Source organism: Grammomys surdaster, unplaced genomic scaffold, assembly GCF_004785775.1.
Source record: "Grammomys surdaster isolate TR1022 unplaced genomic scaffold, NIH_TR_1.0 125750, whole genome shotgun sequence".
Lineage (NCBI taxonomy): Eukaryota > Metazoa > Chordata > Mammalia > Rodentia > Muridae > Grammomys > Grammomys surdaster.
This window is the reverse complement of record NW_021620582.1, coordinates 999,459-1,012,921: the sequence shown is the minus strand read 5'-3', so window position 1 is coordinate 1,012,921 and position 13,463 is coordinate 999,459. Positions and strand designations below refer to the sequence as shown.

General features: G+C 42.0%; 1 protein-coding gene across 2 annotated transcripts; it reads right to left on the bottom strand.

Moving 5' to 3' along the window:
* Positions 1-179: 179 nt before the first annotated feature.
* Positions 180-13,462, bottom strand: Tox4 (TOX high mobility group box family member 4). 2 transcript variants are annotated; one of them, XM_028788495.1, is made up of 9 exons: positions 13,334-13,462; positions 13,094-13,162; positions 7,960-8,202; positions 6,842-7,102; positions 6,311-6,541; positions 3,483-3,563; positions 2,201-2,944; positions 1,703-1,866; positions 180-1,315 (listed from the first exon to the last, which is right to left on the bottom strand). In XM_028788495.1, the coding sequence occupies exons 1-9, from the start codon at positions 13,337-13,339 to the stop codon at positions 1,255-1,257; spliced, it is 1,860 nt and encodes a 619-aa protein (XP_028644328.1). In that variant the 5' UTR covers positions 13,340-13,462; the 3' UTR covers positions 180-1,254. The 2 variants fall into 2 exon arrangements, with proteins under 2 accessions (XP_028644328.1, XP_028644329.1); XM_028788496.1 differs by having other exon boundaries at positions 1,703-1,848.
* Position 13,463: the final 1 nt, after the last annotated feature.

Sequence of the window (13,463 nt, the reverse complement as noted above, 5' to 3'; positions counted from 1 at the left end):
ATTTGAATTTCACCATGCATATGGTACTCTAAACTTTTGCTTATTCTATGTAGCTTTGCTGTTTATTAGTCTGTAGCTTATTTCTAAGAAAAACAAGATACCTTCAATTAAAAGAAGAGCTTAGAATATAAAAGAATTGGCCTATGCATTATTATGTAAATGAATGCACATTTAAAAAATGTTTCATCAAACACAGATTCTTTACTTTGTAAAACCTCTTATTGGGGTATAGAGTTCTGCTTCTTACATGCAAAACTGGTAACCAAGTCAGGTAAAGAAATACTTGTAGAGAAAAAGACAGTTCTGGATGACGTCATTTTCACTCTGCCCAATGTGCTGAGACTTGAGACAGAAACAGAATTTGTGTTTTTGTCAGGGGCAGGGAGGGGAACCTTAAGATAGGATCTCACTAGGTAACCCTGGCTAGTAGCTTCAAATTCAGAGATTCAACCTGCCTCTTGCCTCCCAAGTTCTAAGATTAAAGGGGAGTGACACCATACCCAGTCTTTGTTTTTTGAGACAAAGTCTACTATGTAAGATCAGATTGGCCTTTAACTCAAAAATCTTCCTATGTCTTACCTCCAGAGTACTAGGATTAAAGGTATGGGCCATACCTTTATGTTCTGTAAAACCTTTGCCTCATGTATCTTAGCTCTTCTCAAACTCACTAGTGGGCCAAGGATGACCTTGAACTCCAGAGCTTCCTGCCTGGGGTCTGAACTCAGAGCTTTGTGGTGCTAAGCCATAACCCCAGGCCTACAAACCTTCATCCTTATAGCACTGTGTATATTAATAATAGTAGTCCCTTTTAAAGGGGTTATCACACATTTTATTTTAAATCAGTATTTTCATTCCTCTTTCATTTGGGATTTAAACCCAATGCACTTTACCACCGAGTTGTACCTCAGCCTCTCCTATCACAAAGCTAGGCACTCTTCCAATAACATTGTAGGCAAGTCCTCTGACAATTTTACTGACACATTTCTTCTAATAACCCCTATGATCTGCTTCTATCACCTTTCCCTGTGCTTGCTATTAATAATAGCTGGTAATTTTGCTTACAGTTGAGAGTAAAAAGCAATTCTAAATTACAGTAAATTTGCTGGCCTCTGCTGAAGAAAGAAAAGGGAGGTGGAGGGATGAAGGACTATGAGTAAAGGTGAGGCACTACCAGAAGCCCAGCTTGTGTTTCAAAAACAGGCTTTTGGACTCATGTCCAGCAGATGAATCTTCAAGGCTTGGAGAAGAGAAAGGCTACTTCACAAACACCACAGAGTTTGGATTTCTAGAGGCCACCCAGGCCAAGAATACATCCCTAAGAGAGAAAGATAAACACAAACTCATTATAGCAAAACCATACCCAAGTATTTCCCTATATCTCTCCTATATCTCTCTGAAGTATAACATCATCAAGTAGCCTAAAAGTCAGATGTGGTGGACTGTGCCAATCACAATCTCGTAGAGGACACACATGCCGTTTCACGGATATAGGTAATTCCCTGGGCTATTCTGGTAGAAGGGCAGTTTTCACTTACTACTCTCTCTATACTTAGCAGTTGTCAGTTGAGCTATATCCTCATCTCTAAGCAATTGAACATTTCCTAGGAGCATCTCTAATCAGATATCCACCCACCCACATATATCATGCTCCCCAACGGTTTAGCCTCACTAGCTCTTGAGTTATAAGGACTGTTAAACTCACCTGCAGTGCTTCACCACACACTCATTGCTGCAGTATTCGTTGTCCCAGTCCTTACTGATAACAGGAGGGTTCTCACAACCAGACCTCACACATCGAGGCTGAGGTGACAGTGTCACAGGGGATCCACTCACCAATTCAACATCCATCTGAGAAGGAGAGTCCACCTTAGAACAGGGAGCAAGGATGGATTAGAGTGCTACTACCTAGTCAAAACATCTGCCATACCCCCTTTATAAGGAGTTTCAGAAAAAGGTGAGTTCTTGTTCTCATTTATAACCAAGCTTACAGCTCCAGGAAGTAGAATGACATGTAGACTCTTAAGGAAGTTCATTTTAAAATAACCTTATAAAGTGAAGCTGACATACAGAGGCAGGAGAATCAGGTTCAAGGCTATCTTTGGCTACATAATGAGTCTATATGTCCTGGCCAACATAGGACCCTATCTCAAAAAAGAAAACAAAGAACAACAACAACAAAAAGAAACAAAATAAGGCTTACCTCAGGAACTACATCTGCGATCATTTCACAAATTGTTTCAGGAGAGGTTGCCTCTACTGTGTGGGGCTCAGGGCTGCTGTTCATAGGCCGATCAGGACTGCTTTCTACAGTTGGAGGGACCACGGTAGTCTGTATTTTCAGAGTGGGCGGAGGCACAATCTTGCTCTGCAGAGGAGGTGGCTGCTGCTGTAAGTTGATTCTAACTTTCTGAGGTGGAGGTTGTTGCATGGCCTGAAGTGGAGGAGGTTGCTGTGGAATGGTGACTTGCTGTTGAGTTGGGGGCTGAGGCATCTGTTGCAATGGAGGAGGCTGTAGTCGGGGTGGAGGCAGTTGCATAGAAGCAGCAGCTGCTGCTGCTGCCTGCAACACTGACCGGGTAACAATCTGGGCCTGCTGGCTTGGCTGAATAGTAGCTGTACTTGTTTGGCCTAGCTGGAGCCCACGGGAGGTAACCACTGTGGCCGGGATAACAGTAACCATTCCTCCTTGAGACATGGTAATAGAAGAAGGCAACATCTGTTTGGTAATAATCAATTTGGTAATATTGGGCTGACCTCCAGGCCCAGAAGATGCCTGGTTTGCCACATAAGAGGAAAGCGTGGAATTAACTATAATGCAAGGGGACAAAGCAGGGGACTCTGTAGAGGCAGGTGCTGGAGATGCTGGGTCAGCAGTAGTCACAGGAGGTGGTGAAGGAGTCTGTGACTGTGGCACGGGATCTAATTCCACTGTTTCCACAGTAGCCTAAAAGACCAAAACAGCAACAGGTAATTTACTCTCCACTGTAGCACACATTCATTCTCATTACATCAAGGAAAGACGTCATGAAAAATAAGTACTTTCTTAAGTAAACACTGGAAATAATGGATAAACTAAAAGACTTATTAACAAAGCTTATGATTGAAATACTGGGTAGGGAAGCTCTAAAATTTAACACTATGCAATAATAGGTTACACAGATTTATTTTTTATGTGTAGGTGTATTTACCTGCACATATGTGCACCATATATATGCCTCAGGAGATCATAAGAGAGCACTGGATCTTAAGGAACTGGAGTTACAGATGGTCCTAAGTCACATGTGAGAACTGGGAACAGAACTCAGATCCTTCCCAAGAACAGCCAGTGCTTTTAACTGCTGAACCAACTCACACAGCCTCTTCACAATTTTGGTTTCCTGGCTCTCTGCTCTGTCTACTCACACGTGTGTGTGCGCGAGTGACTTACCTATAACGACTGGAAAAAATAATTGGCTTAAGGTATCCATTTACTGTAACCTTACCTGACACTCCTGGTTGTCTTTATAAGCAGCTAGTGCCTTGAGATACTCTTTCTTGGCAGCTTCAGTTTTCCGCTTGTACACCTACAGGAAAGGTAGTGTTTCAAATGAACCACTGGTAAGACTGGTAAATGTATTGTCCATCAGGAACTCAGCCCAACCACTCATAGACTACTCTTCAGTGAAAACCCTGAGGAAGTCAACAGCTCCATGTTCATTGCCATATAAAGCATAAAACCATTTCCAGATTGTAAGATCAGTAATATACTTAGCTCAATACTGCCCAACTCAGGCACATTTCCCTTAGGAAATGTATAAGTTGTCAAAGATGACCTCAAGAGTCCTTACTTCTTTTATGTCCCTTCTTACACCAAAAGCTGAAGGCTATTTTTTTTTACTGAATCTGAGCTATCTCTGACTTGTTTGGTCATTAAAATGTAACACACTAGCCGGGCAGTGGTGGCACACGCCTTTAATCCCAGCACTTGGGACAGGCAGAGACAGGCGGATTTCTGAGTTCGAGGCCAGCCTGGTAGAATGAGTTCCTGGACAGCCAGGGCTACACAGAGAAACCCTGTCTCGAAAAACCAAAAACCAAAAACCAAAAAAAAAAAAAAAGTAACACACTATTTAAAACACAAGAGGCAATAGATCTCTATGAATTTTAGCCAGCCTGGTCTACAAAGCCAGTTCCAGAACAGCCAGGACTACACAAGAAACTCTGTCTTAAAAAACAAAACAACCCAAAAATACCACATGAAAGGCCACAAGGAGTAATAACACAGCAACTAATAGACAGAAATAACTGCCAGCTATTGCCAGCCATATTCCATCATTTGGTTAAAACAAATTCAGCCTTTTGTTTTAGATGCTGAGGATTTGCTTTGACAGAAGATACAGGCACATAGGGTAATGATAATTACAGCTCCCTTCAGTTTACATGCCTTGATGATTCATACCATCCACTCCCACCAACACATGCACTTCACAAGCAAGCCTTGAAACTCCTGATCCTCTCTGCCTCTACCTCTTATGTGCCAGAACCACAGCAGTATGCTACCACGTCAGCTTTTTTTTTTTTTTCCTAAAGAGATGGTGTATGTGTGTCTCAACATGTTGTTGACCCCAAATCACTGGGGCCAAGTTATTCTGCCCTGCCCTCCCCTCCCCAGAGTAACTGGGACTACATACATGCACATACCATTATTACCAGTTTTTTTTTTTTAATTGTTTAAATTTAGGGAGACTATATATAGTTTTCAAGCTTACACTTGATGAGAAAACCATTAATAAAACTGTACCTGAAACTTTGAGGAATAGTTTCTTTTTTCTTTCTTTTTTTTTTTTTTTTAAGATTTATTTATTTCATTTATATGAGTACACTGTAGCTGTCTTCAGACATACCAGAAGAGGGCATCAAATCCCATTACAGATGGTTGTGAGCTACCATGTGGTTGCTGGGAATTGAACTCAGGACTTCTGGAAGAACAGTCAGTGCTCTTAACCTCTGAGCCATCTCTCCAGCCCCCAAGGGATAGTTTAAAAATGCAACTTAGCAAGAAATACCTTAACTTTACAAAAAAACAGAAGGCTCTGGAAAATTAATCTAAAAACTAAACAGTTAAAGACAAAAGAGGGATTAGACACTATTGGATGTTACATGGAATTTCAAGGCTTTGGAAAGCTAAACTAAACAGCTGAAGACACAAAGGACAAGGCACAGTTGCTGACTGTCACATGGAATTTCAAGTTAAGGGAACAAGACTGCCCAACCCTATCATTTAGAAGCTATATGACCTTAACTGGGCAGAGAACCTCAGAGTCCATTTTTAGATCTATCATCTTTCTTCCTTCCTGTCTTTCTTTCCTTCTTCCCTCCCTCCCTGCCTTTCTTTCCTTCCTTCCTTACCTTTCCTTTCTTTTCCTCTCTCCCCCTCTCTCCCTCCCCCAACCCCTCTCTGAGACAGGGTTTCTCTGTGTAGTTCTGGCTGTCCTGGAAGTCACTCTGTAGAACAGACTAGCCTCAAACTCAAGAGATCCACCTGCCTCTGCCTCCTGAGTGCTGGGATTAAAAGCAAGCACTACTACACCTGGCAGAATTCACCATTAGTAAAAGGAGAATGATGGTTATTTTACAGCTTAGGAAAGATACAGTATTTTTTAAAAAAAGATTTATTTTTATCTATATGAGTACACTGTAGGTGTCTTCAGACACACCAGAAGAGGGCATTGGATCCCATTACAGATGGTTGTGAGTCACCATGTGATTGCTGGGAATTGAACTCAGGACCTCTGGAAGAGCAGTCAGTGCTCTTAACCGAAATGCAGTATTTTTCTAATGAAATTTTATTAATTATGTGTGTACATGTGTATGTTTTTGGGTGTGCATGTAGAGATTAGAGGACAAGTTAATTCTTACCTTTCACCATGACGAATGCTGAGTTCAAGGTCATCAGATGCCTTTACCCAATGAGGGCCAATTTACAATCCCAGTTATAGTTTGGTAAAGAAAGGGTTTGGTAGAGCTCAGTTGGAGAGCAGACACTTAGCATGTATAAAGCCTTGGGCTTGCTCCACTGGGCAGTGGTGGCACACGCCTTTAATCCCAGCACTTGGTTCACTTTCCAGTAACCACATGGTGGCACACAACTATCTATAATGGGATCCGATGCCCTCTTCTGGCACCCAGGTGTACATGCAGATAGAGCACTCATACATAAATTAATTAAATCTTAAAAAAAAGTTTCCTTGATCATGATGTCTCGCCTCACACCAACAGAGCACTAAATAAGGTTCAGTCCACTAAGAAATGTTTACTACCCACTACTCACCTGTTTTTGTTCTTCTCCGAGACTGTCCCACATGGAAGCCACAATCTTTGAAACCTCACCAAAGGTTGCATTTGGGTTCTGTCCCTTGATGGCAGCCTGTGTATCTCGAAAAAATAATGCATACGCAGAGACTGGCTTCTGAGGTTCATTGGGGTCTTTCTTTTTTCTCTTCTTGGGGGCCTTTTGCTTCTTCCCTGTTTCCACTACCACTGTCTTCTGGGCGGGAAGTTGCTGTCACAGAGAAAAATGGAGAATTAAAAGATGGCAGAAGGGAAGTACTGGGTCCTTTGAGAAAAGGATTTGATAGGAGCAAGCTAGGCTGGAGAGATGGCTCAGCAGTTAGGGAGGGAAAGTAGCCAGCCGTGACATCTATGCTAAAAACGGAAGCAATGGTTCTGAAAGTCCTATTTGAGTATTACTAAGAACAGTGATTGAGACGAGAACCCAGAATCAAGTAAAGATGACTAGCCTTTATATGACAAGCATTTTACCCTGGAGTAACAGAATTGACTTTGGCAGGGAATGCCTCACCCTCCGGAAATCATCAACGCCATCCTCATGAAGTGAACTGGTAGGTGAAGGAGTAGTTGAAAGACGATCCTCAGGTGACTGGGCAGGTGGCAAGATGGTGCCACCTCCTAAACTCAAACCAAGTTGAGAACTCAGTTCTGACTGATCAATAGTGGTCAATTGGCTGTGTCCCATTAAGCCAGATGTCATGTCTGTCATTGGTACATCAATTGTAACAGGTGGGTTGGCACTATACTGCGTTCCTATAGAATGGTCCAGGTCCTGAGAGAAGCAGAAGGACTAATTAAACACTAAATATTAAAATACCATGTACCCCTCCTTATAAATCCCTGGGCTTACGTAGACCACCATCATTTAAATCCTACAGAACATCAGATAATCTGTGTGCATAAAAAACATGTTAGGAGGCCAGGCTTAGTGTTACCTGCCCTGAATTCCAACACTCAGGAGGTAAGAGGCAGACGGTGAAATCTCTGAGTTTGAGGCCAGTATGATCTACATATGTGAGTTCTAAGTCAGTTAGGACTACATAGTGAGAACCTATCTCAAAAACAGAAAAGGACAAATAACTCATTCCATACAATCTATGGGTACTATAAGCATACAAGCTAAATCCACTGTATTTCTAGAATAATAGTTTTTAAAGTTGCAATGCATGGGCAATAAGAGCAGAGAAGCTGAAGTGGAGACAGATGTCTGTCATCAAACACATGAGATGGAGATGTGATACTGACAAAGTGCCGCATACCCTAAACATTTATGATATCAGAGTCTACAAGTACTTACTATATTTGGTCCAGCCCATTTTTTAATAAATCACTCAATGTGACACTTACACATTAGAATTCCAGAATATGAAGGCTATTACAAAAAACAAAACTCTTTTTAAAAATATAATTTTCATTTCAAAATATCCAACATTGGATATTTTACAATTTAAAATTATTTTTTTCAAGAAAATCTCATTTAGGTAAAATGAAGACTTTGTTGTTCAGTCTTTAGCTATAAGAATAGAAAACAAGTACTACCCAAGTTTAGCAGGCAACAGGGATTAACTTTTGTTCTCCTTAAACCATTCCTATACACTTGGGTGAGCCTACCACTGTGTTACTTCTTACCATAGTCAAGCCCCCGCTCAGGAGCCCCCCGCCCTGCTCCATCAAGCCATGGGTCATGCCCACAGGCATGTCCAATGTCTGGACCCCGTATTGAGCTGAAAAGCTGCCATCCTGTGAAGAAGAGGGGTCTGCCAGGTCATCAAAGTGGCCAACCACATCTGAGACAGCCAATGAGGGATCAGAGTCCAAGGAGATAGGTGGGATTTCAAATTCCTCATCGCCCAAGCTTGGTGTATGGAATGTCTGTATGGAAAAACAGGGAAAGATTAGTAGGAAGAGAAGTATTTCACTTTATAACAAGATTCCATAGAACTCGGTTTACAAATAAACCTCTTTTTAACCTTTAAATCTGTGGCCATGTGACATACCTGAACATCTAGCACCACTCAGAATGGTCATTTATTTTCTCTTTTCAACCTTTACTATCTTTGTCTTAAATTATTTCTCCTGGTCTTATAAGTCTTTAAACACAAAGAAGGAAACAGTCTATGATGCTTAATTTCCACCACAGATACTAATAGACACCAGCTGTTTCAGTGGTTACACCTGAATCTTTAGACCACAGAATCCACTGTTGACCAACCAATCACACTTTGTTGTTTTAGGTTCATCTGGAGCAAATCCTAAAAAAATAATACCATGGAAAACTTACCTACCTCTAAGATATTTACATGAAGAGTTTCTTAGAACCTCACCATTTCAGAAATTTCAGTGTTAGCAACACAATTCTTAGTGTACATGATCTGGGGACCCAATAATATTAAAAAAGGATGGATAATAGTTACAAAGTGAAGTTGAGGCCAGTAACCTTATACAGCAAGACCCTGTCTAAAAAACTAAAACAAAGGAGGAAAGATTTGTGCACATGGCTAAAGACTCAGTCCCTTCCTAAGTCTATAATTCAGTCCTTTCTAGGTTTTGGGTTTGTTCCACACCCTACCCACCCTTTTCTCCCCTCCCCTCCCCCTCCCTCCCTCCCTCCCTTTCCTTCTTTCTTTCTTTCACTTATTTATTTATTATTATGTTGTTTTTGTTTTTTGAGACATTTCTTTGTATAATAGCCTTGGCTATCTCAGAACTCACTTTGTACACTAGGATGTCCTCAAACTCACAGAGGTCTGCCAGCCTCTGCTTCCCTAGTGCTGAGATTAAAAGCATTCCATCACCCAGACCTTGTCTCAAATCACAAGCTTCTTGGCTGCTGGAATTATTAATAGTGCAATCACACCCAGCTTCACTCCTATTCTGTGTGGGGTCACCATCCACAGAACTAACAGCAGTGTCCAACCTAAGGTATATTTGGCAGTTTCCTTGTGGCAGTAAAAAACTAAAATAGAAGCATTTGGAGCAATAAAGTATTCGAAGTAATAAGCACGAGGCTTTGTAGAAAGAGCTGTGCTTGTCTCAGCTGCGACCTTGAACAGGTTCCCCTTATCTATAAAAATGGAGATTAGGGCTTGAACAATGGTGAATACTCATCTCAGCTGCAAGAGACTGAGCCAGGAGGGTGACCTGAGTTTCAGCCCAAGTTGGGCTGTATAGTTTGTTTCAGGCCATACAGTAAATGACCCTCAAGAAAACAAAACAAGCTGGGTGTGGCAGCACATACCTTTAGTCCTAGCACTCTAGAGGCAAAGCACTTAGTCTAAATGGTCCCGGGCTCTGGGCTTTTTTAAGGGAAAAGCCAGTTTGAGGATTATGTTTATAAGATGCTAAGGAGCTAGTGAGACGGTTCACTGGATAGGGTGCATGCCACCGAGCCTACCTATGTGAGTTCAATCCCTGGCCCCGCATGGGAAAGAGAGGGAGAGAGAGAGGGATGGAAGGGGGGGGGGAGAGGGGAAGAGAGAGACAGAGAGAGGGAGAGAAATCACTTACCTGCTCTCCACCCCTCACCCCTCTTTAGTGCATGTGAACACATACATACTAAATAAATAAAATGTAATGCAATTAAAAATAATAAAGATTGCTTAGACGCTGATTGAAGGAGAGGCAGAAGAGATGAGTCAGCAGTTAAGAACATTTGCTGATCTCAAAAAGGACGCAGGCTCAGTTTTCAGCACCCACTTTGCTCACAACTATCTTTAACACTAGCTCTAGGGATCAAATGGCTCTGTCCTCTGCATATACACAGACACACAGACATGAAAACTAGTATCCCCTGTTCTCATCCCATCTCCCTGTGCTTCTCTATCCTCTTCCCTTTGTCCAGAGGTTCAAACTCAGAATCTCCCACATACTAAGCAAAAACTCTAAAAATGACCTATATACCAGCCATCCATTATTTTAAAAAATAGTTTATTAGAGCTGGAGAGATGGCTCAGGGTTTAGAGAATCTGCTACTCTTCCAGAAGACCTAGGTTCCAGTCCCAGCACCCACATGGTTGCTCACAAATGTATATAAATGTAGACCCAGAGGAATCTCTTGCCCTCTTCTGACCTCCACAGGCACCAGGCATGTGGCACACAGACAAAGATGCAGGTACAACACCCATACACATACAATCTCTCCAGCCCCTATAATGATGTATTTGATATAAAGAAGTTCTTAACTTGAACATAGTCAATTTTTTTCTATTATTTTATGGCTAATACTCCATAGGGGCAACAGCTATTTTCTTTTTGACAATACAAAAAACAAAATAAAAACCAAACAAACTTGAGAAATGACTGTTCTTCAAAAAGAATTGCTTTAAAAAGATCATCTATTTTTAAGTTATCTGTGATGGCTCAAAATAAGGCTGGAAACAACAAAAGCCATACATTCATTAACATGAAGGTTAAAAGCCAGGCATGGTGGTACATATCTTAATCCCAGAACTCAGGAAACAAGAGACAAATGAAGGCCAGCCTAGTTACATAGCAAGATTGCTGTCAGCCAAGACTACAAGGTGAAACCATCCCCCCAAAACAAAACAAAAACATAAAATTTAAAAATCCACTGAGAGGCAGAAACAAGTAGGTGTATAAGTTTTAAGTAACGAGGACGGAGTCCAGGCCTAAAGGAAGTTACTGAGATGGAGCTTAAAGCTTAGCTGTATGTCCCCTCCTCTCAACAGAAACATAACCCATAACAAAGCAAAGGGCAGAAACAAGCTGGAAAGTCCTTCCCCTTTCTGTCAGTGCTGCATCAAAGGTCCAGCCCACGATAGGCCAGTGCTTCCCTACCTAGTCCCTGGATGTAAAAAGTGCCATTCCTCATGATCATGCTTTTGATTAACTTCATAGACAAGACTGTAGGAAAAGTCTGAAAGCTGTTATTTACTTTTTTTCCTTTTCGGAGACATGGTCTCTCTATGTAATTCTGGAACAAAAGAGATACACATGCTTCTGCCTCCCAAATGCTAGGATTAGAAAGATGTGTAACACTACACCCAGCCTTGTATTTACTTTTAAAATTCACTTTCCTATAAATAAGGGCAATATGACTTACTGCACTCCAAACAATGAAATTTAGACCATGGAGACCTCTTGGACAGAGTAAAATCACCAAGTACAAGACTTAGTTTCCTTTCTCATTTTGCCACTCATTTGAGTCACACTTCCCTTTGCTTAGGAGAATATTCAGTAATAATACGTTAAAAAACAAACCAGCAGCCAGGAGTGCTGGAGTATGCCTTTTTTTTTTTTTTTTAATTTTTATTTATTTATTATATGTAAGTACACTGTAGCTGTCTTCAGACACCCCACAAGAGGGCATCAGATATCATTACCGATGGTTGTGAGCCACCATGTGGTTGCTGGGATTTGAACTCATGACCTCTGGAAGAGCAGTCAGTGCTCTTAACCTCTGAGCCATCTCACCAGCCCTGGAGTATGCCTTTAATCTCAGGAAAGAGTTCTGTTCTGAATAGGAAGAACTTTTTACTGCAAAGGAAGAAGCAGGTGGATATCTTTGCGTTTGAGGTCAGCCTGGACTATATTGTGAGTTCCAGGACAGCCAGAGCTATGTGAGACTTTTATTAAAAAACAAAACAAAACAAAAACAAAAACAAACAACTAAAAAACCAAAAAACCAAAAGCAAGCTAGCAATTACTCACTGCCAATCATCTCTCAACTATAACAATGTTCCTATAGGATAAACCCACACAACAGTAATGGACAACTACTTTTGGTGCAAAAAACCATGCAAATGAGTTTACAGCATTTTGTGGGTAGGGGACGTAGCATAAAATCCTCAAAAGATGGACCAAGGCTCAAGTTCTCAAAAACGGGGAAATTTCATACACTGAACCTTTTCCTTGCCCAAATAAGTGTTATGTTTATAGTAGGAAAATCTGTCAACCAAAAGTTTTCCAGAATATCTTAGAGCAGTGGCTCTCAACATTCCTAACGCTGTGACTCTTTAATACAGTTCCTCATGTTGTGGTGACTTCCAACCATAACATTATTTTCGTTGTTATTTCATAACTATAAGCTTGCTACTGTTATGAATCATAAAAGTATCTGTTTTCCCACGGTCTTAGGCGACCCTTGTTGAAGGCCTTAGAACCTGCAACAACCATTAATTCTACCTCACACCACCTTTAAAAACCAAAGCAAAACAAACCCCATTATTATAGTCACTGGACAACTGAAATCCAAAGGTGAAGTATTCAGTCTGTGATCACTGGGAAACAGGTGCACTCTACCCCTTTTATGTTCTCTGGCAGCTATTTCTTTCTCTCTCTCCTTCCTTAGCAAAGCAAACAGAAGCCACGTCTTCAGTAAGATTAACCACTTTTATCAGAGAAGACATTTCACATAAAAGAGACCCCTACAGAGTTCAAGAGTTAACAACTGTCCGAGGTTAATCCTTGCTAGATAAACTACTCTCTTTATCTCGATTTCTTAACTGAAAAAAATTTCTTTCTTGCTGTCTCCAAGATTAATTATTTCACCCCAACCAAAGAACAATTCCATTCGTTCTTCCTATTCAGAACAGAAACTCTTTCCTTAAATAGGTCGTCTCTTCCACATCCTGGTTTTCTGACGACAGCCGCTTTCGTTCCCCCCTCCACAGTCCTCAGAGGCGCTCGAAGCCTCGGCCACTGTCCTCTCCAGCTCCCGCCAGCCCCCGCGCTCACCCCCACCGTCCTTCCCCAACTGCTGCCTAGGCCCTCCGGCGCCCCAGCATCAGCAGCTTTTGCTCACCTCGGCCCCTGACAGGAAAGGGTGCGAGGGCCCAGTGATCGTCAGGTAATTGTCATTTCCTCCGGGAAACTGTAAACCAAAAGAAAGCCGCGAGGATAAGTGAGCGGAGCAGGGGCTTGCTGAGACCCCAGCCCTCCCAGCACTCCCGAGCCCCCCTCGCTCCTCGCTGCCCTGCATTCTCGCTTCTGCTTCCACTAATCGGCCGCGGACCTTCATCAACCCTCCATACTCAGCGCCTACCTCCATCTTCACAGCACCACTACCAGGGTCTCAGCGTCTCCGCGTCCGCATCGCTCCCACCGCCCCTACCAGGTTCCGAACACGTCACTTCCTCAAGGAGGAGCGTCCTTCTCCGACGATTGGACTGAGT

Coding starts and splice junctions, on each gene's coding strand:
- Tox4 (XM_028788495.1), bottom strand. Junction 8,203..13,093: donor CTTTCCTGTCAGGGGCCGAG/GTGAGCAAAAGC, acceptor TTTTCCATACAG/ACATTCCATACACCAAGCTT. Junction 2,945..3,482: donor AAGACAACCAGGAGTGTCAG/GTAAGGTTACAG, acceptor TTGGTCTTTTAG/GCTACTGTGGAAACAGTGGA.